This window comes from Protopterus annectens, chromosome 1.part0 (assembly GCF_019279795.1).
Source record: "Protopterus annectens isolate FY-2018-M chromosome 1.part0, PAN1.0, whole genome shotgun sequence".
Classification (NCBI taxonomy): Eukaryota; Metazoa; Chordata; order Ceratodontiformes; family Protopteridae; genus Protopterus; species Protopterus annectens.
The window spans coordinates 1,823,656,573-1,823,680,139 of NC_056725.1; the positions used below are offsets into that span (position 1 = coordinate 1,823,656,573).

The window sequence follows — 23,567 nt, forward strand, 5'->3', positions numbered from 1 at the left end:
TGGGCTATCTATTTTGAGATTGTCTGTTTGGAGATAGCCTTTCCTTGAGCACCTGTAGCATAGGACACAGAGTTGCTCAATTTTTCTGAATGGCTTTGTCCTGTCCAAATAATAACTAAGTTGTCTGTGAATGTCCAAGGAATGTAGTAGTCTTTCCCTTTTGTTTTGTGGGTTAGGATAAAAGGTAGGTAAGTGGATAGTCTGATTCAAGGCTACACTGGATACTACCTTTGGCATAAAGGAAGGGTTGGTTCATAAGGAAAAACTGTCCTGATGGAAAATGATGAAAGGTTGCACAGCCATGAGGGCCTGTAGTTCCGAAACCCTGCGTGCTGAGGTGATAGCCAGAAGGAAGGCCGTTTTCCATGACAAATATTGCAGTTCTGTTGAAGCAGCTGGCTCAAATGGAGGCAGGGTCAGTTTTTCCAAAATGAAGTTGAGGTCCCAAGCAGGTACTGGTGGTTTCCTTGGGGGTTTTATATTCTTAGCCCCTCTGAGGAACTGTCTTAAGAGAGGATGAGAGAATAAAGGAGGATCTGTGTTGTATTGTGCAGAAATGGCTGAAGCATGGATCTTGATGGAGGAGAAGGAAAGTCCACTGTTTAACATCTCAGCTAGGTACTGTAATATTTGAGGTAAAGTTATTACCCAAGGATTCTGGCCCTTTTTCTGATTCCAGGCACAAAACAGTTTCCATTTGGCGAAGTAGGCTTTTCTAGTAGAAGGTCTTCTGGCCTCCAAGATGACATCCTGCACCTCCCTGGAGAGGAGGGTCTGTTGGGAAATCAAGGGATTCACCATGCGGCTAGATTGAGGGTTTTCAGCTGACTGTGAAGAGTTTTGAAGTTGTGCTGGGACAAAAGAAGCACCACTAGAGGCAGGATCCATGGTAGGGAATGCGTCAGGCTCTTCAGGAGTGGATACCAGTGTTGTCTTGGCCAGTCTGGAGCAATGAGAATCATGTTTGGCCTCTCTGCTCTGGCTTTTAATAGAACTTTGGGCAGCAGAGGAAGAGGTGGAAAGGCATAGACTGTCAATGTTGTCCAATTGAAAGAAAGTGCGTCCACTTTCCAGGCCTGTGGATGATAGGCCCTTGAGCAAAATTTTTTCAATTGGTAATTTCTGTGGGTAGCAAAGAGATCTACGTCTGGCTGTCCCCATGCCTGAGTTATCTTTGCGAAAACTTGAGGATGCAACTTCCATTCGTGTGGATCTGTCATATTTCTGCTTAGGCTGTCTGCCAGTGTGTTTTCCTTCCCTGGCAGGAATTGTGCTTGAAGTTGGATTTGCAATTCCAGAGCCGTGTTCCAAATGGACATGGCTAGTCTGCACAGGGGGTATGAATGAGTCCCTCCCTGTTTGTTTATGTACCACATCACTGTGGTGTTGTCTGTCCTTATCAATAGCTGGCCTAGATGCAGTAGGTCTTTGAAGGCCATAATAGCATTTTGTACTGCTAGCATTTCCTTTTGATTGATGTGTAGGTGCTTCTCTTTTTGGGACCATTTTCCCTAAATGCACTGATCTGTCATGTGCGCCCCCAGGCGTAGTCCGAGGCGTCTGTTGTGATGATTTGATTTGCTTGAGGCATGTTTCTTTGGCATGCTTGAGCCCACCACAGAAATTCCTTTTGAAGACATGGAATGAGTGGTATAATTGTTTCCAAACTGTGGCTGTGTTGAGACCATAAGTTTTTTAGGTACCATTGAAGTTTCCTCATTTGCAGCTTTGCACATGGGATCAGCAGGATGCAAGATGCCATGAATCCCAGAGCCTGCAGGACTTTCCTTGCAGTCAGCCTGGTGAAGGTTGCCATTTTGCTGAAGTATTGAGATAGTTGCCCTTGCTTCTTTGGCGTGAGGTAGGCCATCTGGGTGTTTGTATTCAAGCTGGCACCCAGGAAAATTATTGTTTGAGAGGGTATTAGTTTTGATTTCTTTTTGTTGACTGTGTATCCCAGAAAGTTCAACAGTTTTATTACAAACGCCAGGTGTTTCAGAAGCATGTGCTTGCTGTCCGCTTGGATCAGGCAGTCATCCAGATATGGGTATATTTGTATCCCTTGAAGTCTGCAGAAGGCAATTACTGATGCCAGGCATTTCGTAAACACTCTGGGCGCAGTAGATAAGCCAAAGGGCAATGCAGAGAATTGATAATGAGTTGAACCTGCAAGAAATCTGAGGTATCTTCTGCAATCTTGTCTGATAGGGACATGCAGATATGCCTCCTTGAGGTCCAATGTTACCAGCCAAGACTCCTTGCCCAGCATGGGAAGAAGCTGCTGTAATGTGAGCATCTTGAATTTTGGTACGAGTAAATATGTGTTTAGGATGGATAGGTCTAAAATAGGTCTCCAATCTTTGTCCTTCCTTGGTACTAGGAATAGTCTGGAATAAAAACCTTGACCCTGTTCTTTTGCAGGTACCTCTTGAATAGCTTTCATGTCCATGAGAGGTGAAATTTGTTTTTGTGCCTCTGCCCTTTGATTCTGTGGCAGGTTTGGCATGCCTCTCATTTTTGGAAGGGTGTGAAAGTGGAATCTGTAGCCTCTGTCTATAATGTCCAGGATCCATTTGTCTTTTGTGCAATATGCCAATTTTTTGAAAATAATGCCAGTTTTCCGCCTAAAGGTGCTGCCATTAAAGCTTTGCTTGGCATGCAAAGGGGAAAGTCATTGTGTCTGCTTTCTGAATGACTGTGATCCATCTTCTCCACCTCTTGGTGTAGGTGCTTGCCATTGTCTGGCTCTGAATGATCCTTGAGATTGCCCTCTACCCCTCGGGCGCCTGTATCTGCCTCGGAGGTCTGTCCGTGGCTGGAAAGGACCAATTTTTTGAAGGCCAGTTTCTGCTGAAACGTGGAGGTTGTACCTGTAGGAAATCTTTCAATGTTTGCATTGATCTTGCCTTTTCCTCCATTTTCTTTAGTACCTCCTCAGCTTTAACACCAAACAATACATCTTTTTGAAGAGGTGCATCTAGTAATTTAGCTTTGACATGATCTGGTAAGGTTTGCTCTTTGAGCCAAGCATGTCTACATATGACAGACCCTGTAACAGCAGCTCTACATGAGGCCTCTAAAGCATCAAAACCACACTGCAAGGTATGCTTACCCACTTGCTCTGCACTATGCAACAAATCCTGCAATTCCTTTAAATCTGGTTGCTCAGGTTGCGTCATTTTGCTTTTCAACTGAGATAATAAAAACTGTTGATACTTTAACATATGGAACTGACAGTTTAATGCCCTCATGGTTAAAGTGGCTGAGGTGTACACCTTTTCCCCCCACCTTTCTAAAGCTCTGGAATCTTTCTCTGAAGGTAATGGGTTTTTAGCAGTAGAGGCCTTAATTCCCTTGGGACCCTGTGAAATAGTTTCTGGGTCAGCAGCATGGCTTTTGTATAGGAACTGGTGTGAATCAGGAACCTGGTAATACCTGTCAGGTTTAACAGGAGCTGGAGGTAAAGAATCTGGGTTGAGGCTGGCTTCTGTGTACACATCATCTAATATATCCAAGACAGGAGGGATAGCCAGAGGCCTGTGCTGGGGAAGCAAGAGAAAATCCCTGACCCTTTTCTTGGAATCTGAGTAATCTTGGCCTTCCCAGTGAAAGTGTTCCCTCAAGGTATGTAGGGTTTCCCCCAAAGGAATAGTCCTCAGGGGAGACGAGGAATGGACTCCTCAGCATCAGAGTCTTCAAAAGGGGAATATGAATATTCCTGGTCCTCAGAATGTTCTGAGGTAATAGAGGCTTGATCTGAGGAAGGGTATTCTTCCTCCAATCTGGGCCTTTTGTCCGAGGGGGGTTGAGAACCCCTGATAAGAGTAATCAAATCCTCAGCCATTTTGAGCATCTGTTTTTTAGACATGGGGCCTTGAGAGGAGGTCTGTGGACCTTGTTTTTTAGTTTTCATGGCTGCTTTAGATTTTGTGAAAGCCTTAATGGAAAAGGAGGAAGGCCTGAAGACACCTTGAGAAGTGGCAGGCCTGTCTAAACTCTGAGTTTTCCCGCCAAGAGTGGCGTCAGTATCTGTAGTCGGAATGGGGGCCGAGGATCCTGCGACCTCGGGTACAGAAGACACCGGTAATGAAGCGCCATCAGTACTCAGGGGCTGCGTAGGCGCCTCGCTGAGAACCGGAGCACCGGTAGTCGGCTTTAGCGTGGTGTCGGTAGAAGTCGCGGACCTCGTATGTCGGTCCTTATCTTTGCGTCTTTTACTCAAAACTGGAGTCGGAGTATCCGACGACATAATGTAATTAAATTTTTTACCAAAATAGTGTTAGGCGAACTCCGCCCGACGCTTAATAGCGCGTTTGTTGAATCTAGCACAAAAACGGCAGACCGAGATGTCGTGGTCTGGGCCTAAGCAAGGAATACAGAAAGAATGGAAATCCTTATGCGGTATTTGCTTCCCACATGAAATGCAATTATTAACTTTGTCTGACATCGGTCTGAGGCAAGAAAAGTTTCCCCAACGGGGTACTTAGCTTTCAAGAAGACTTCGGCTGAAATATTTTCGTAAATCTGAGGAGCTGGCCGACCAGCACTTGCGAACTGCTTCTGCTTCGGGCACCGCGCGGCAAGAAAGACTGAAGAAGATGGCGTCGGCTGTTTCTTTTATACCCCTGCCGCACTGACGTCAGGGAGGAAGCGACGACAACCGACGCCGGACCTAGACTTTGGAATTCGGCCGACCGAGGACCCGCCTGACGGCAGGATAACCCATCTGTTATGACTGCAGCTGTATGCACGATGAACATCCAGTTCTGTCTGGGCCAAAGGGAGTCTCCAACAATACTTTTGGTTTGTCCTACATTCTAAAAATGATTTTGGGGATCAGACGAAGTGAAAGGTAAGCACAGAGGGAGCTCCCCTTCCAAGAAAAAGGCATGACATCTGTTCTCCAAGACTGGCATCATGACAACCTTAAACAGAACATCCTGAGCTGTCTGGTGTTTGTGGAAACAGAAAGATCATGGAAGTGCTCCACTGATGGGCAATGTCCAGAAGCCCTCTCCATTTAGCATGCACTTCAGGTTCTGCTCAGAGAATGTACAGCAGTATTCCTTTCTGGTGAAATGTACACAGCTTGAAGATTGATTTTGTGCTGAATCACTGTCACAAGCAATGAAAGTTAATCTGCAGAGACAGCAAGACTTGCTACCTCCCTGCTTAGGTAACACATAATTGTGCTGCTGTCTATTTAAAATACAAACAGGACCTGGAGTCCAGAGACAACAAAGTGACTGACAGGCTAAGCTGTGTGTCCACCATTTCCTTTATATTTATGCAGTCTGTCCTTTCTTTTGGTGACCAGACCCCTGGAGTTTGATGCTCCCCACACCAGATATGAGGCATCCATGAACAGTTACTGCTTAGAGGAAAGGAACAGAAAGGTCACTTCTGGGTTGAGTGAAATCTAATCAATCCTATAAAGAAATTCTTCCCTGATGAAAGGCAAGAGAGGATTAGAAAAGTAAACAGGTTACAATGTGGAGTCCAAACAGACATTAGGTACCAGTGAATTTTCCTCATATGGAATCTGGTATAAGGTATTATGGGCATTATTCACATCATGCATCAGACAGCTCTCATAATCTCTTGCTGAGGTCAAATTCAAGGGAAGGTACTTTTGAAAGTAATCTAACAGGAAAAAAATGTCTGCAGGAAGAAAAGCTGCCAAGAGTACTGAGTTTGTTGTATTCTAAGAAAATCAGATTCTGGGATAGAGTTAAGCAAGATGTCATTAGGTGCAGAGTGAACCCCAAATTGCTAAGAAGATTCATAACACAATCTAAATCTGTTAGCAGAATCTCTTGCGAAGGTGCCTGAACAAAGAGATCATCCAGATTAGAAAATATTTGACTTTCTCAAAGTCTTCAGAAGGCAGTGACAGGAGCTAGCCACTTTGTGAATACCCCAAGGACAGTAGAAATATCAAAGGGTAAAGTGAAAAACATGATATGAAGAGAGACAAAACCTTAAGATTTTTTTGCATGCTGGATCAATACGAATATGAAGGGAAGAGTCCAAGGTCATTAAAAAAAGTTTTAGAAGAATCATTGCAGGTAAGGTCTACAGGGTCAACATCTTGAAATTAGGAAATTTGAGGAAGATGTTAAAGGGCTACAGCAGGTCTTCAACTACACTCCTTGGGAACCAAAAACATTATGAAGTAACCCCCCCCCACACACACACACACAGATAAGGTGGTACAAATTTTACTAGTCAATGAATGAAGAGGTCTCGAAGAATAAGGAGAATATGAATTTGTCCTGGAGAAGACTGTGGAAACCCTGAAAGGAGAAGTAGCAATCCAAAACTTTTAATAACCGGTTTGGATGACTAATTTGTCAGATGTTCTGGACTGCCAGGTTGAGTAAGACAGAGACAGCTTTTGAAACAGTGGAACCCCGAAAAGTCCAAAGTGGAAGGAGGCAGAGGCAAACAGTCAAGGATTAGTGGTTTCAAACCTTTGGAATCCTACTGAAACTTTTCCTGCAATCTCCTTTTGTTGGCTCTTTTACCCTTTGCAGAAGGCTTCTGTTCCTTACGAACAAAGACCACCCTGGGGAAGATAGTTTCTTAGATACTTCAGTAAAGGAGGAAAATATTTGTTCAAGATCATTCATGACCTAACCTTTTTCCTGCAAGGTCTTAAATTTCTGCAGCACCAAAAAGACGCTGCCTATCCAGAGGGGAGTCACAGACACTTAGCTCTGACATACTCATCTAAAGGCTCAAGTCTAAGCCATGAAAAATTTGTGAAAGACCGAACCAGTAGCAGCCTCTTGTAGAGCAGTCACCATCAGCAGTATCATAGCTGCACTTAATGCTCAGCCACCTCTAAAGTAGTGTTAGAGAGAGAATGCAGAAGATTAATATTATCAGAGTCATCAAAATCTGAGAGAATTTTGCCTGTGTTACCCAGAACAGACAAGATGTATCTGATTATATGGGTATAGTAACTGGTGCCCCTAAAAGTATACATATATTTGCCACTGGATCTCTGTCACATTATCAAAGTTCTGAAACTTTGAAATTCATATCTCTGAGACAATATGATTGAAGTTTCGGAACTTCGAACAAACAAAAAAAAAATGCTATTTTAACATTTTTGCAGGGGAGGCAAGCCCCCCCTGCACCTACCCACACTCCCCCTAATTAAATACTCAAACTCTGAAATTGCATGACATTGCAGAAGAGAGTAAATTTCCAGTTCCACACTGAACCTTGATCTCCATTCAAAACATTTGAAGTTTTGAAAACTTCGATCATATGGTCCTGACCATATGGTTTTCGAAGTTTTGAAACTTAGACAATCTGATGGACCCATCTGCCACGCTAACTTTTTGTCATACTAATTGCCCTGCTGTCTTTGTCACTGACAAAAAAATTAGAGGAAGGAAGAAAGTTTAACAGACTTTTTGGGGAAAGTGAAATAATAGATCAGAGGTAAAAGTCTGAATACAAGAACTTTTTATAGTTTGGCACCTTACAGAAAGTATCCAGTTGCTTTGGGACGTGGCTGAAACTCCACATTTAGAGAAGCAAGTGCAGAAAGTATCTAACAAAGCTTCCAAAACAGGAGCAATGGCAGAGGGCATAGGATTTTTCTCACTCAGACTCTGCTACACTTTGCTGTGAGGGGAAGGGTTGGTTTGCTTTTTATTTGTTGTATTTTGTATTAGTTTATTGCCTTTTAATGTTTTGAGTGCTGTGATTTGTTTTCTTTACCTTGTGTTTTGTTTGTGTTCTGCTTTAACTGCATATTAAAACTTCAAAAGACACCACAGCTCTGTCTTTTGTGAGTCAGGCAGAACCCCCCCTCCCCCCACCCTGTCATACCACTGTTTTTCTAGTTGCCTGCCTCTTATGTTAATTTGACCATACATCTCATTTCCTCTCTGCTTTCACTGGCTTATGAGAGTAAGCACCAAATTATCATTTTGTGAAATCAGTCTCCTTCAACTATTTAAATTTATTGGCCATTCTACTGTATTCCACAGTACCAGAATACAAAAGTGATCACCCCCTTTCAATCTATCTTGTTGTTTTAAAAATAGTGACTCTCCATTAAAACTCAACTTTTTAGACAAGTAAATCTTACGTTACCTACTTTCACATCTAACTTTAGTGCACAATGCAGTGTTTAGGATAAACCATTTTTTTTCATCTTACCTTTAAGCAACCCTGTGACTAGCACTTGCTCTAATACCTGTTGGAAAGCACTAGGAAGCCTTAAACTGATACAAGCACTCAACTCTCCTTATTAATAAGGAGAAATTAATCATAGGCACTAAACAGCCTATAATTGCAAAGTACCTTGCTAAGGTAAGGGAAAACAGCTCCTGTACTTTTCAAAAAAAGCACCAAACCAGGCATGTCCAAGGGTCAGCTTCCGGTCATTTCTCCTGTCCACCTGATGAATCTGGGCATACTGGGGCAATGCAGCAATTGCCTCATGTACACAGACAACCCTCTCCTCCTACCACCCAACACTACAACCTGAGAGAGATGCACTTACATAGCCAAACTGGAAGCAAAGCTCTCTCCACCCAAGATTGTGCTAGACAGTCAAGAGGAGAAGGTTAACACCCGCACTACACCTCAAGCAACACATAGCCCTTCTAAACTCACACTACCAACACCCACACATAGCAACACTAAATCCACATATGCGGAGGCCCTTAACTGTAACCTGCCCAAGCAACAAGGACATCCAAAGCTGAAAAGCAAACAAACACCAATCACAACCAAAGTGTCACATAGCTCACAACACCACTGTGCCACCCAGCAACAGCCCCTAAGGCAAGACAACGTACCTAACACTTTTGTCATAGGTGACTCTACAGTCAGGCACACTGATGTCCCACTCACCAGACTGAATAAGTAGAAAATTACAGTCAGCTGCCTGTCGGGTGCCAGGATCCGCCACATAACTCATGCACTCAAGTCACTCCACAACAAGTACAAATATGACCCTGTCATTGTCCATGTTGGAGTGAATGACTTGAGACGTACCTCCCTGGACTACATGAAAAGAGACATGGAAGAGCTCTCGGATCATGTGGCCCAAGCAGGTATGACCCTAGCCCTGAGTAGCATCCTGCCTTCACCCAGAATGATACCACAATATAAGGACAACATGAATGACTTCAACAATTGGCTAAGCTTCTGGTGTCATTCAAAATGGATACAGTATCTGTCTGCCTGGAACGACATGATCGACAGACCACGATGCTTTGCCAGAGATGGTCTGCACCTATCACCCCTGGGATTCAGGTTACTGGCTAAGGCTCTTGCCACCCTTATAGTGCCTTTTTTTTAGGTAAAGTTCAAAGGACAAAACCACCACTGTAACGGGTACAAGCATGCAAAATCGGAAGGTAATGCTACTCAATGCTAGAAGTCTAAACCTCAAAATGCACTCTCTCGAGGCACTCCTAAAAATGGAGAACATCAATATCTGTGCAGTAACGGAGACCTGGTCCAAGGCTCCAGAGAACACCCTTGCAATACCAGTCTACAACACTTGCCACACTTTTCGGCCACCAAACCAGTATCGAAACACTAAAGGTGGAGTAGTGTCCATATTCACCAAGGATATTCACATCACTAGGTTAGTTGCCCAACACAATGCATCTGAAATTCTCCAGGTGCAACTAACGCTAGGTAAGACTGCAATCCAAATTGTAGCTTGCTGCAGATCCCCCACCATGCCCCAAGATTCTCACTACACTTTTCTAAACATACTGGAAAATATTAATATACAACCAACACCCTAATACTGGGTGATTATAACTACCCTGCCATTAACTGGGAAAACTACTCATGTACCAACACCTTTGCCCAATGGTTCTTGGAATTCATAAATTCCAATGCCCGGGATCAACTAATCCATAGTCCCACCAGGGGCTCCAATATCCTAGACCTGGTCATTACCAACATGGGAAATCAATGCTCCACACCTATGGTCACCCCCTCATTGGTCAGGTCAGACCATAAGCTAATCACCCTTAACATCCACATCCCACCCCCCCAATAATGAAATCTCCATAAAAAAACTCTCCAAAGCCAACTTCATGCTACTCAAGTCAAAAGTTACAAACTTTATGACACTCATGCAGACGGGAACTGAAAGGTCGACTGCTGAATCCTACACTAAGGCACTGTACGAGCACATCCACTCATGCATGAATCGTGCCACCCCAAATAGAACCAAGATGCTCTCCTCCAAAAAAAAGGAAGCCAATCTGGTGGTCCCCTGCCATAAACAAACTTTACAACAAAAGGCAGAAACTGTTGCATAAAAGAGAAAAATCCCGGGATGCAAAAAACTCCTTTACCAGCCTCAGCAAGAAGCTGAGATCCCTCATAAAATCCTCCAAAGCTAGTTACGAAAATAAAATTGCCAAAGATTCCAAAGACAACCACAAGGCATTCTATAACTATGTCAATAATCTAAATGGCAAGGCTCAGATCTGCTCTGAACTACAACAGAATGGCATTAAATATACTGATCCCAAGGATATTGTCAATATCCTGACAGATCGATGCAGTGCCAACTTCACCCCCCTCTCACCCCCTAAATGGCCCATATCAATACTGGAAGATTGCCAAATTCTGGTAATAACTGCCACACAGGTAAAAAACGCACTCTCCAAAGCTAAGAATACAGCATCCATGGGACCAGATAACATCCCAGGCTGTGTACTACATGAACTACAAAATGAACTGTCACCTCACCTAAGTGTCATATTTAATCATACCCTCACCTCAGGCTTTCAGTCTGACGAGCCTGATCTGCAAGGCCATGGAACGTATTATCATGGAACTTATAAAGAAAGACATTGGCAACCTTCAAACACTGGACCCCACCTAGTATGAGTTTTTGAAGGGACGATCCTGTCTCCTGAACCTGACTTGACTTCTTTGAATCAGTCTCCAGAGCCGTGAACGAGGGTAAGGCAGTCCACACAGCCTATCTAGACCTCACCAAGGCCTTTGACACCATCCCCTTCTCTGGAATCATAGATAAACTTAATAAGCTGGGCATTAATCCCTACATCACTCGATGGGTTGCAAACTGATTTACTGACAGAACCCACACTGTAAAAGTAGCCGACTCCAAATCCAGCTCTAAACAAGTGACAAGTGGAGTACCTCAGGGTTCAGTCCTGGGACCTCTCATTTGGCATCTACTTCTCTGAAGTACAGGCCAACACTAAGGGACTCTGGCTAACAAAGTTCGCAGATGACTGCAAACTGGGAGCCATTATTGAATCCCCAAATGATGTGGATACTCTACAAAAGGGCCTTACAGAAACAGATGCTTGGTGCCAGAGCCATAGGCTCAAGCTCAATGCCAAGAAATGTATAGTAATCCCCTTTGGGAAAAAACATGTACCCGTGAATTACCACACAGGTGGCAGTACACTAAACACCGAAAGTGTGATAACAGACTTAGGGACACAGGTGGACAGTGGTCTCACCTTCAATAACCAAATCACCACAACAGTCAGGAAATCCTTCAATGTGGCACCCCTCATCACTAAGGGATTTTCATCCAGAAAAAAGGAGGTCATTGTCCCACTGTACTCATCCCTCACTAGACCCATTATAGAATACAATGCCCCATTTGGTATGCACCTCTCAAGACATTTACAACAACTGGAAAGCCGCAGAAATACCTCACTAAAAGTATCACAGGCCTAAAGCAGATGCCCTATGCTGACCGCCTTAAAAACTCCAGCTATACTCTGTTGCATATCGTCTACTCCAAGGTGATCTCTGCTTAACATACAAGGCCATGTCATACTCAGAGCTGTTGGACATGTTACACAAAGAAATCCCAATCCCTCAGAGCCATATGCTCCAGGGATCTAAACCTTGTCATCACAATAAATAAAACATGCTGGAGGGATAGGTTCCTGACCAAGAGACTCCCCAGACTCTGGAATAGACTGCCCATACATGTCAAGCAGAGCGCCTCTTTGGCCCTCTTCAAAAGGAACCTTGATGATTGGATGGGAGAAAGGAAATTCACCCTGTGGATCACGTCAGTCGTCCTGCTAGACAGGGGTCCAGGGAAGTAAATAGTGTGGGAAGAAATAGCCAAGGAATTGTTATGGCTAGGCTTATACAGGCCCTAAGGCCGATATCCTAGTACCGACCTATGAACTTAAGTCTGATAACTTAGAACCCTCCACTAAAATACTGCATCATTTTAATGGTCCCTCTAAATGAGAGACCCTTCAAAAAAAGTATCTTCATCATCAGGGTTGTAAGCTACTGGTGAATGAACATAGTGTAAAATAGGGAAAGTAATCATCCCCATCAGATTTAAAATTGCCTTTCTTTTCAGATTCATCTTTGCCTTTTGAAAAGTACAGTTGTGTACCTACCATAAATGTAGATGTTAGAGTGCATTCACTGTTGCAGTCATTACCCATGGGTTATCCTGCTGGCAGGCTACCCGCAGTCGGCCAGAGTTCCAAAGTCTAGGTCTGGCGTCGGTTGCTGTCACCTCTTCCCTGATGTCAGTGCACCAGAGGTATAAAAGATGCAGCCGATGCCATTTTCTTCAGTTTTTCTTGCCCCAGATGTCAGGTGCCCCAAATAGGTAGGCTGAAAAATATAGCAAAAAGAAATGCATGCATAAAAATAACATTTCCTTCATCTACAAGCAAATACACCAAAAAGGTTGTATAGGATAGAGAAGTACAGATAAGACCCAGCAAAAGAAAGGGGGATGGTGGGAGGGTAACCTGGACTGCAACAGTGAATACACTCACATCTACATTTATGGTAGGTACACAACTGTACTATGCTCATTGTGTTTCACTGTTGCAGTCATTACACTTGTGTTAAATCCCAAAGCTGAGGTTGGGTGGCTGGGCCTAAATAGTATTAGGAGAGGCTACAAGGCCCTGCAGAACTGCAGTGTCAAAGCCTGTTCTGGATTTAGAGTAGAGAGGTAAGTGGTAGTGCTTAGTGAAAGTGTGCACTGAACTCCAGGTTGCAGCCTCTAAAATGTCTTTGGTTGGTACTCCTCTGAGGAAGGCTGCTGAAGTGGCTGCTGCTCTGGTTGAATGTGGCCTAATGCCCTGAGGCACTGGCTTGCCATGTTGTGAATAGCAGAAATGACTGCAGTGTCCTATCCATTTTGAAATAGTCTGCTTTGAGATAGGCTTTCCTTGTGATCCTGCAGCATAAGCTACAAACAGTTGCTCAGTTTTTCTGAAAGCTTTTGTTTCGTCCAAATAGAAGCGTAGCGGTCTGTGTATGTCCAAAGCGTGCAGAAGTCTCTCCCCTTTATTCTGGGGATTTGGATAAAATGTTGGCAAATGAATGGTTTGGTTAAGAGCCACAGTGGATACTACCTTTGGCATAAATGTTGGGTTTGTCCTTAGAGAAACCCTGTCCTGGTGAAAGATGATGAAAAGTTCCACTGCCATCAATGCCTGTAACTCTGAGGCTCTTCTTGCTGAAGTTATTGCTAGGAGGAGAGCAGTTTTCCTTGATAAGAATTTTATATCAGCTGTACTGGCTGGCTCAAAAGGAGGCAGTGTGAGCTTTTCTAAAACAAAATTGAGGTCCCATGTAGGTATCGGTGCTCTTCTTGGGGGTCTTGTGTTTTTTGCCCTTCTGAGGTACTGTCTTAGTAGTGGATGAGAGAAAATTGGAGGCTCCGTATTGTAATGATCTGAAATGGCAGAGGCATGGATCTTAATTGATGAGAAGGATAGGCCTTTGTTCAGCATCTCAGTTAGGTATTGTAAAATCTGAGGTATATTTGGAACAAGTGGTTAGAGTCCTTGTGCCTGGTTCCAAGCACAGAATCTCTTCCATTGTTCTGCATAAGATTTCCTAGTGCTGGGCGTCCTGGTTTCTAAAATGACATCCATAACAGCTTTAGAGAGAGGTGTGGTCTGAGTGGCTATATTATCCAACATGCAGCCAGATTTAAGGTTCTGAGTTGACTGTGCAACATCTGATTGTTTTGTTGAGTCAGAAGATGAGGAATTTGAGGTAAAGGCCAGGCTGGGCCTTGAGACAAGCTCTTTAAGATTGGGTACCAGTGCTGACGTGGCCAGTCTGGGGCAATCAAAATCATTTTTGGCTTCTCTCGTCTGACTTTTAGGAGTACCTTGGTAAGAAGAGGCAGTGGAGGAAAGGCATAAACTGTCAGTGTTTTCCAGCTGAATGATAGAGCATCCACTTTCCATGCTTGTGAGTGATAAGTTCTTGTGCAAAATCGCTGTAGTTGGCAGTTGTGAGGGGAGGCAAAAAGATCTATGTCTGGGCGTCCCCATTTCCTTGTTATCATGCGGAAAACCTGTGGATTTAGTTTCCATTCGCGAGGATCCATGAGATTTCTGCTTAGTTCGTCTGCCAGAGTATTTTTCTTTCCTGGCAGGAATTGTGCCTGCAGATGTACTTGATAGGTCAGTGCTGTGTTCCACAAAGTCATGGCTTGCCTGCAGAGGGGGTAGGAATGTGTGCCCCCTTGCTTGTTTATGTACCACATAACTGTGGTACTGTCCGTCTTTAGTAACAGTTGTCCTGGATGTAGTAGATCCTTGAAGGCTGTCAGGGCATGCTGTACAGCTAGCATCTCTTTTTGATTGATGTGAAGATGCATTTGTTCCTTGGGCCACATGCCCTGAATACATTTTCCTGCCATGTGTGCCCCCCCCAGGCATAATCCGATGCATCTGTTGTTATTGTCTGCCTGGCTGTAGGTAAGGTGAAAGGCTGTCCCTTGTTGTGGTGACAGGCCAGGGCCCACCATCGAAACTCTTGTTGCAGGCAGGGAATAAGAGATATTATTGTTTTCAGGCTGTGGCAATGTTGAGTCCAAACACTTTTTAGATACCATTGTAGTTTCCTCATATGCAGTCTTGCATATGGAATTAGTAGAACGCAGGATGCCATGAAGCCCAGAGCCTGCAGAATTTTTCTTGCAGGGAGCTGGGTCTTTGTTGCCATCATTTGAAAGTAATGAGTCAGTTGCCTTTGCTTGTCTGGCATGAGATAAGCCATCTGGGTAGTTGTATTTAAGCTTGCACCCAGGAATATTATCTCTTGAGAGGGCACTAGTTTTGACTTCTTTTCGTTTACTGTGTACCCTAGGCAAATTAGTAATCTTTTTACAAACACCAGATGCTTTAGTAGAATGTACTTGCTCTCTGCTTGAATAAGGCAGTCGTCCAAGTAGGGATATATTTGAATTCCTTTTTGTCTGCAAAATGCAATAACTGGTGCCAGGCATTTTGTGAAGATCCTGGGCGCAGTAGATAAGCCAAAGGGCAGTGCAGAGAATTGGTAATGCATTGAGCCAGCTATGAATCTGAGGTATCTTCTGCAAGATTGTCTGATTGGGACATGCAGGTATGCCTCCTTGAGGTCCAAAGTAACTAGCCAAGCCTTCTTGGCCAACATGGGTAAAAGTTGCTGCAGTGTTAACATTTTGAATTTCGGAACATCCAGGAAAGTATTTAGGATTGACAGGTCCAGTATTGGTCTCCAGGCTTTGTCCTTTCTGGGTACCAGGAAAAGTCTTGAGTAAAATCCTTGTCCCTGTTCTTGCTGTGGTACTCTCTGAATAGCTCTCATGTCCATGAGAGCAAAAATTTGTTTTTGTGCCTCTGCCCATTGGTTTTGTGGCAGGTTTGGCATACCTTTTGATTTCGGAAGGGTGTGAAAGTGGAACCTGTAACCCTGAGAAACAATATTCAGTACCCATTTGTCCTGGGTGATCATGTGCCAATTTTGTGAGAAAAGTGCTAGTTTTCCCCCTAGGGGTGCTGCTAAAAGGTAAGTGCTTGGCATTTGTAGAGGGAAGTCATTGGTACTGTTTCCTATAAGGTTGTGATTTGTCTTCTCCTTTGGGGGCTGAAGCTCCCCATTGTTTAGGTCTGTATGAGCCTTGGGGCTGAGATCTGCCTCTTGGGCGTCTGTATCTGCCTCTTTGTGGCCTGTCTGACACCGGAAAGGACCAATTTTTAGAAGGCCAGTTTCTGCTAAATCTAGGTGGCTGAACCTGTAAGAAATCCTTTACTGTCTGCATTGATTTTACTTTAAGCATGTGAAACTGGCAGTTTAAAGTCCTTACAGCTAAAGTAGCAGAAGTGTAAACTTTTTTCCATCTATCCAAAGCTCTGGAATCCCTATCAGAGGGGACAGGTTTTTTTGCAGTGGAAGCCTTAACCCCTTTGGGACCCTGAGAAATTGTTTCTCGGTAAGCAGCAGGGTTTTTATAAAGAAATTTATGAGAGTCTGGGACCATGTAGTACCTGTCAGGCTTGACTGGTGCAGGGTGTAAAGAATCAGGAGACAAACTGGATTCAGAGAAAACATCATCAACAATGTCAAGCACAGGACGGATAGCCAGGGGCCTGTGCTGAGGCAATAAAAGGAAGTCTCTGAGCCTTTTCTTGGATTCTGAATAATCCTGGCTCCCCCAATGGAAATGTTCCCTCATGGTGTGTAAGGTTTCTCCAAAAGAGTAATCCTCAGGCGGAGAGGCTGAAGGTACAGATTCTTCTGCATCAGAGTCCTCATACGGAGGGAGAGAATAATCCTGATCTGAAGAGGAATCAGTGGAAATAGAAACCTGGTCAGAGGAGTCATCGGTCTGGAGCAAGAAAAAGTTTCCCCAATGGGGTACTTAGCTTTATTGAAGACTTCGGTTCTGAAATTCGATTTCGAAAATCTAAGAAGTCGACTGACCCTTGCGAACTGCTTTTGCTTCGGGCACCACGCGGCAAGAAAGACTGAAGAAAATGGCGTTGGCTGCATCTTTTATACCCCTGGCGCACTGACGTCAGGGAAGAGGCGACAGCAACTGACGCCGGACCTACACTTTGGAACTCTGGCCGACTGCGGGTAGCCTGCCAGCAGGATAACCCAAGTGTAATGACTGCAACAGTGAAACACGATGAACATCGAGGAGGGAGGGGAAAAGGCAGCAAGAAAGAATGAGGGAGGCTTTAAGGACATTATTGCTTTAAAAAGCCCCAATGACTACTATCCTGCCATTCTTTCTAAGGATCCTTAGAAGTCTGTCTGGGGGAAATAAGTCGTCTTCAGCTGCTTCTTAACTGTGACATCTGCTTATACAAAACGAGGTGGATCTGAGCCCTGACGCACCTCATTCAAGGACCCAGGAACTTCTTCCCTGACCAAGATCTGAGAAATGCTATCAGGTCTCAAAAAATAGGTTCTCCCTTCTCACCAGATGCAGACTGGTTGGATGAAACAGACATGTAAGATGGCTGTGCCATATCAGCCTCCCTTGGGGTTACAAGAGAGGGAGGAGCTGCAGCAACTGGACAGTCCATGGTCTCTTCAAAAGACAAAACCAAGACATCGAGTTCCAAATTGACAGCAAAAGCCTTAAGCATTAGTTTTTTTTTTTTTTACTTATTCTTTGGCATCAAAGGGATGTCGGCAGACAAAGACCTGCAAGCCATCTTACCTTCAAGCAAGCTCTTTAAGCTTTTGATTCTCAAGACAAAATTTTACTGAACACAAAAGGCTAAGGCCTACATAAAGTCTTGGGCATGAACAACTGGCAAATAGAACAGTACCTACAGTGGTATTCAGCATCTAAAAAAAAAAAACATTGAATGATGGTCCCCTCTAAAGAATATGCCTTCCATAATCACATTTTCTTCCCTTTGATGGTATGTACAAAACTTTCAGGCACTAAAAGTTGAGAAGAGGAGGGTCGCTGACAGGAGCACTTTTATGCCTAATGGATGGGGAAGTGGCAAGGATTGAAGACAGAGTTCAGTACTTAAGCTGGCCACAAGAATGTGCTGAAGTAACTCATATCATTATGTGTATTATATTCCTTTCCTTTTTTGGGGGGATGATGTCATAAAATCAGATGTTTCGCGAAAGAGGAGGGCACCCAGGATTTGGTATGTTGGCCAGATGCACGACTATCCTTGGCAGGATATTCCACCTGTTAGTAACACTGCTACAGTAGGTTCAAGGACAAAACATATACAGAGTTACCGTATGGGGAAAACAAAACAATTTTAAAATCTAATACGGAAGAAAAGCCACACACAGATGGATAATCCCACTATAACAAAATATAAATGACACAGTACACCACTACAATAAAACACTACTGAGACAATGAAATATTTACTGATGCTGATATAATACAAAAAGGCATCAGCACAAAGAGACCAGCCACCAGTGGAATTCTCCAGAGTTCTGTATTGGAACCTCTACTGTTTGTAATCTGTTTTTCTGAAGTAAATGCCAGTACCAAAGGGTTCTGGCTAAATAAGTTTGACGATTACTACAAGACAGGAGGAATCACTGAATCCACAAATGAGCCATCCTACAGGAAGGTTTGTCTCAAGTAAATGGTGTCAAAATCATACTCAAATTAAATGCCAAAAAAATGCATTACTGTATCCTTTGGGAAGTCATCTATCCTAGGGAATTACCACGCTAACAATATGCTCTAAGAGTTGACCCAGTTATTCAGGATCTAGGAACTTACGGAGACAGTGACCCAACTTTTGACCAACGTGCATATTGTTGTAAAAGACGTCCTTCTATACTGCACAGCTTATAAACAAAGGGAATGTGTCTAGATCTAGGGATGTCATTGTCCCACTTTATTTAGCCCTCATTAGGCCAGACATTGAATATAATGCCCCTTTTGCATGTACCTGTCCAGACACATGCAACAGCTAGAGTGCCTACAGAAATACCTTACTAAAAGGATACAAGGCTTAAACATATTCTACATGGATCGACTCAAAGCCCTATCACTATACTCAGTATCCTACAGACTGCCAAGAGGTGACCTGCATCTGGCAAAAAAGGCATCCTCCAACGCATTAATGATGGAATTAGTGCACATCAGCAATTGGCATCAGAAATAAGAATCTAAACCTCTTCTGCAACATCAACAGAACAGTTTGGAGGGATGGGTATATTTTGCAGAGGATAATGCTGCTATGGAACAGGATGGGATACAAAAGGTACCCTAAGAATGCCTCCTCTAGCTCCTAATTGCTTTATCCCATGCACGGGTCCCCTCAAATTACCTTTGGTATGATCCTAGTTATTCTCATTAGGAGATATAACTGTGAAACATGGGATGAGCACGGTCAGTCTATAACCAAATGGGAAAAGTTATTTCAAGCACAAAAGGAAATCTGTTAGGCTTAGAATGACCCACAAGGGCAGCTAGCCAAATACTTAACTATGAACCTACATTACTCACCACTATGAATAAAGAAAATTTACCCCAAGACTGCCTTTGTACTACTAGTGGATACATTCAATTCCTAAATGCTTTATCAAATGTATGTACACTCCTCAGATCTATGGTATTATTCCCAGTTATTTTCACTAGGGGTAATACACAATTAAAGACCATGAGATGGTCAAGGGCAATGCAACAACAAATAGGATAGCACCATTTAAGCATTAAAAGGGCAACTGCCAAGGCTTAAAAATGGCCCACAGCAGCAGCTAACCTAGTACTTGCCTATGACCCTATAAGGGCTAGGAAAACATGGATGTTAGCAAAGAGTAGTGATGCAATTGCAGAGAAAATGCTTTAATATATTTTTATTTGTTAAGTGGGTAAGCTCATACAATCCCATGAGCATTGTAAGGTTCAGTGACTTACTCAAAATCACAAAGCAGACAAAAGGTGAGGGTATCAAATACTGGACCACAAGCAGCAGCACATTAACAGTCTGTAGCCTTAATCCTCTACATTAACTGCCAGACTTCCATTTTTCATAAATGCTCCTAAGAATTTTGCTACCTCCAGATGCATTTTAAATAGGGAATAAAGCTCCAACTAAGAAAATTTCACAGAACACAACCACTGCAATGTTATGGGACATGCCCCCTGCACAGATTAAGACAGATAGCACTACCGTACAACTGTGCCCTGGCTAGATGGGTAAGAAAATTGTTTCAATCAGCACAGTGAACTGCAGGCAGGCCACATGTCTACTGCCTACAATACATACTCCTCCACTGCCACTTGCCTACATCAAAGACCAAACTCTGCTGGAAGCTCTTATTTATTCTAATCAACTTAATTCATCATTACTTGCTGACAGAAATTTAAAAATTATGACATTAAGAGTAAAACAGTAGATGCTTCTTACCAAAATCAGCAATTTTAGCATTCATGTGTGCATCTAGAAGTACATTTTCAGGTTTCAGATCTCTGTGCACAACCATATGCCGGTGACAGTAATCAACAGCAGAAATGATCTGCTGAAAAAGTCGCCTGCTTTCTTTTTCTTCCAACTATCAAGAAAAAAAATCAGATTGATTATAACTACTGCATCATTTTAAGTGAACATTCTTTCAAACAGAAAAAAAATGACAAGTTAGGTACTTACTGTAATGACAAATCTGTAAAAAGATGGTCCACCTTTGTTAACCAGTACTTTGCAGAATTTAAGAGGTCATTCAACTGAATTTTTCCAGGCCGACATCCTCCTGCTTCCACCATGCAAAATGCATCCCTCTCTCTCTCCCCCTCCAAGTTCAGTAGTCCGTGAAAGCTGAGGTACAAAAGGAAGAAAGAGACAAGACAGGAAAAACCAGAGGGGATAAAACAAAGTGGGAACAGGAGAGTACAGTTGTGTAGGTAACTTATGACAATGGTAGATGTTTGAATATATCACTGTTGCAGCCCTCCTCAAAAGTGGAACTTATCCTGTAGAATACCTATACATCTGGCCAGTCTACAAAGTTCAGACTCCTTTCTTGCACAGAGGACATGCTATTATAACAAGGATGAAAGGATATGGTAAGACATACACAGCCTTCTTGCCCTTAAGAGTGGAGAATGAAGCCTACAGTTCTAAATACTAGCAGGGAAAAATGAGAGAGGACACTCCACCCTGGCCAGAGAATTGACTACCCGCATGTACTACAACAGTGATCTATTTGAACTACCACCATTATAGTAAGATACCTAAGCAACTAGACTATATTCATCAAATCACTGTGTTGCAATACTCTTCACAAGTGGGACTATTTCGAAAACTCACGTAAAGTGGGTGGAGGGAGTTGAACCAGAATCCAGGATGCAATGCAGAACAGCTTTGGCAAATCCAGCTCTGGAGAAAATATCCAGCTTATAATTTTTAGTAAATGTATGAAAGGCACAAATAGCATCTTCTAACATGAACCTAGTCAACTCTTTTCAAAAATGCTCGCAAGGTAGCAATTACCTTGGTGGAGTATGCTCAAATTTTCCAGTAGGCCCTTGCCATCACTAGAGAAGAGTACAGAATGAAAAAGTCATCTAGTAGTAGTTTGGAAACTGAGTGTCCCTTTTTCTGTCAGAATAAACAGTCAAATTTGTTTTCTTAAGGTTTAAGTTCTATCCAAATAAACTCGGTCTGTGGACATCTAAAACAATGAATATGCACTTACTTATTTGGGGATTAAGTTAAAGGAGGGAGATGACAAGTTTGAGTAAGAATAAATTCAGAGACTATATTCTGATACAAAAGAACTGATGGTTTTGAGACTCACTCAGTCTTTGTGAAAGACCAACAAAGATTTAATATACACAAGGGTCTGTTATTCAAACCTTTTTAGCAGAGATTAAGGTTTTCAACAAAATCTTCCAAGTTAAGCATTTAAAAAAAAAAAAACTTGTTGCTGGTTCAAAGGAAGCTTGGGTTAACTTCTCTAAAACAATTTAAATGCCGTGGAGTTTTCCTTGGTGGTGTGATTAGTACACAACCCCACTTAAAAAAAATTACACTCAAACACGTTATATAATAAATGTTTTCACAGGATATAAAAAGTGTACACACCCCTGTTAAAATGCCATATTTTTGTGATATACAAAAATGAGACCACAATAAATCATTTCAAACCTTTTCCCACCTTTAAATGTCACCTATAACCTGTAATTCAATTGAAAAACATAAAAATCTGTTAGGGGAAAAATATAAAAAATAAAAAATGTACAATAAGCTGGTTGCATAAGTGTGCACACCCTTAAACCAATAATTTGTTAAAGCACCATTTGATTTAATTACAGCATTCAGTCTTCTTGGGTAGGAGTCTATCAGCATGGCACATCCTGACTTGGCAATATTTGCCCAATCTTCCTTGCAAAAGTGCTCCAAATCGGTCAGATTGCGAGGACATCTCTTGTGCACAGCCCTCTTCAGGTCACCCCACAGATTTTCTACGGGATTTAGGGTTGGGCCTTTCCAAAACTTTAATTTTCTTCTGGTGAAGCCATTCTTTTGTTGATTTGGATGTATGCTTGGGGTCATTGTCATGTTGAAAGGTGAAATTCCTCCAGCTTCAGCTATCTAGCAGACGCCTGAAAGTTTTGGGCCAAACGTGACTGGTATTTGGAACGGTTCATAATTCCCTCCACCTCGACTAAACTCCCAGTTCCAACTGAAGAAAAGCAACCCCCAAAGCATGATAATGTTACCACCATATTTCACTGTGGGGATGGTGTTCTTTTGATGTGAACTGTTGTTTTTGCGCCAAACGTACCTTTTGGAATTGTGCCCAAAAAAAAGTTCAACCTTGGTCTCATCAGACCACAACACATTTTCCCACACGCTTTTGGGAGACTATGTATTGTTTTTCAAATTTTAGCCAGGTCTGGATGTTTTTTCTGTGTAAGAAAAGGCTTCCGTCTTGCAATCTACTCCATAGCCCAGACATATGGAGAATAAGGAACATTGTTGTCACATGTAGTACACAACCAGTACTTGCCAAAAACTCCTGTAGCTCTTTCAGTGCTGGTGTAGGTCTCTTGGCAGCCTTCCTGACCAATTTTTGCCTCGTCTTTTTATCAGTTTTGGAGGGATGTCCAGTTCTTTGCAATGTCACTGTTGTCCCATATTTTCTCCACTTTCTGAAGACTGTCTTCACTGTGTTCCATGGTATATCCAATGCTGTGGAAATTTTTTTCTACCCTTTTCCTGACTGACTCCTTTCAACAATGAGATACCTTTGATGTTTTGTAAGCTGTCTGCGAACCATGGCTTTTGCTGTAGCAAGCAACTGAGTAAATGACAGGAAAATCCTACTAGGACAGATGAACTTTATTTGGGGTTAATCAGAGTCTCTTTAATTGATGGCAGGTGTGTACCCAAGAAGACCGAATGCTGTAATTAAATCAAAAGGTGCTTCAACAAAGTATTAGTTTAAGGGTGTGCACACTTATGCAACCAGCTTATTATACGTTTTTTTATTTTTTTATATTTTTTTCCCCTAACAGATTTGTTTTTCAATTGAACTGTACAGGTTTATAGGTCACAAAGGTGGGAAAACTCCTGAAATTATTTATTGTGGTCTCATTGTTTTATATCAGAACCGACAAAAACAAAAAAGCAAAGAAACTAACTTATAACACTTTCTAAAGTACCAAGAGAAATTAAGCACTTGAGACAGAACTAATGCATTTCCCCGGAACGTAATATCAGTGTTAAATGTGCTTTAAGATGGAGAGCATGATGCATGTGCTCCTCCACTTTTTGATTACTTATTTTTAGCCTTCCTAGCTGGTA

The 23,567-nt window shown here is 42.7% G+C and overlaps 1 protein-coding gene across 1 annotated transcript in view; it reads right to left on the bottom strand.

Moving 5' to 3' along the window:
• PRKAA1 (protein kinase AMP-activated catalytic subunit alpha 1) overlaps window positions 1-20,480 on the bottom strand; it is a 760,209-nt gene extending 739,729 nt beyond the window's left edge. The window contains exons 1-2 of the mRNA XM_044069766.1: window positions 20,409-20,480; window positions 20,169-20,313 (exon numbers count right to left, since the gene is read on the bottom strand). Of these exons, the coding sequence (XP_043925701.1) occupies window positions 20,169-20,244 (76 nt within the window). The 5' untranslated portion in view covers window positions 20,245-20,313; window positions 20,409-20,480. The remainder of the gene's footprint in view (window positions 1-20,168; window positions 20,314-20,408) is intronic.
• Between the last annotated feature and the right edge of the window lie 3,087 nt (window positions 20,481-23,567).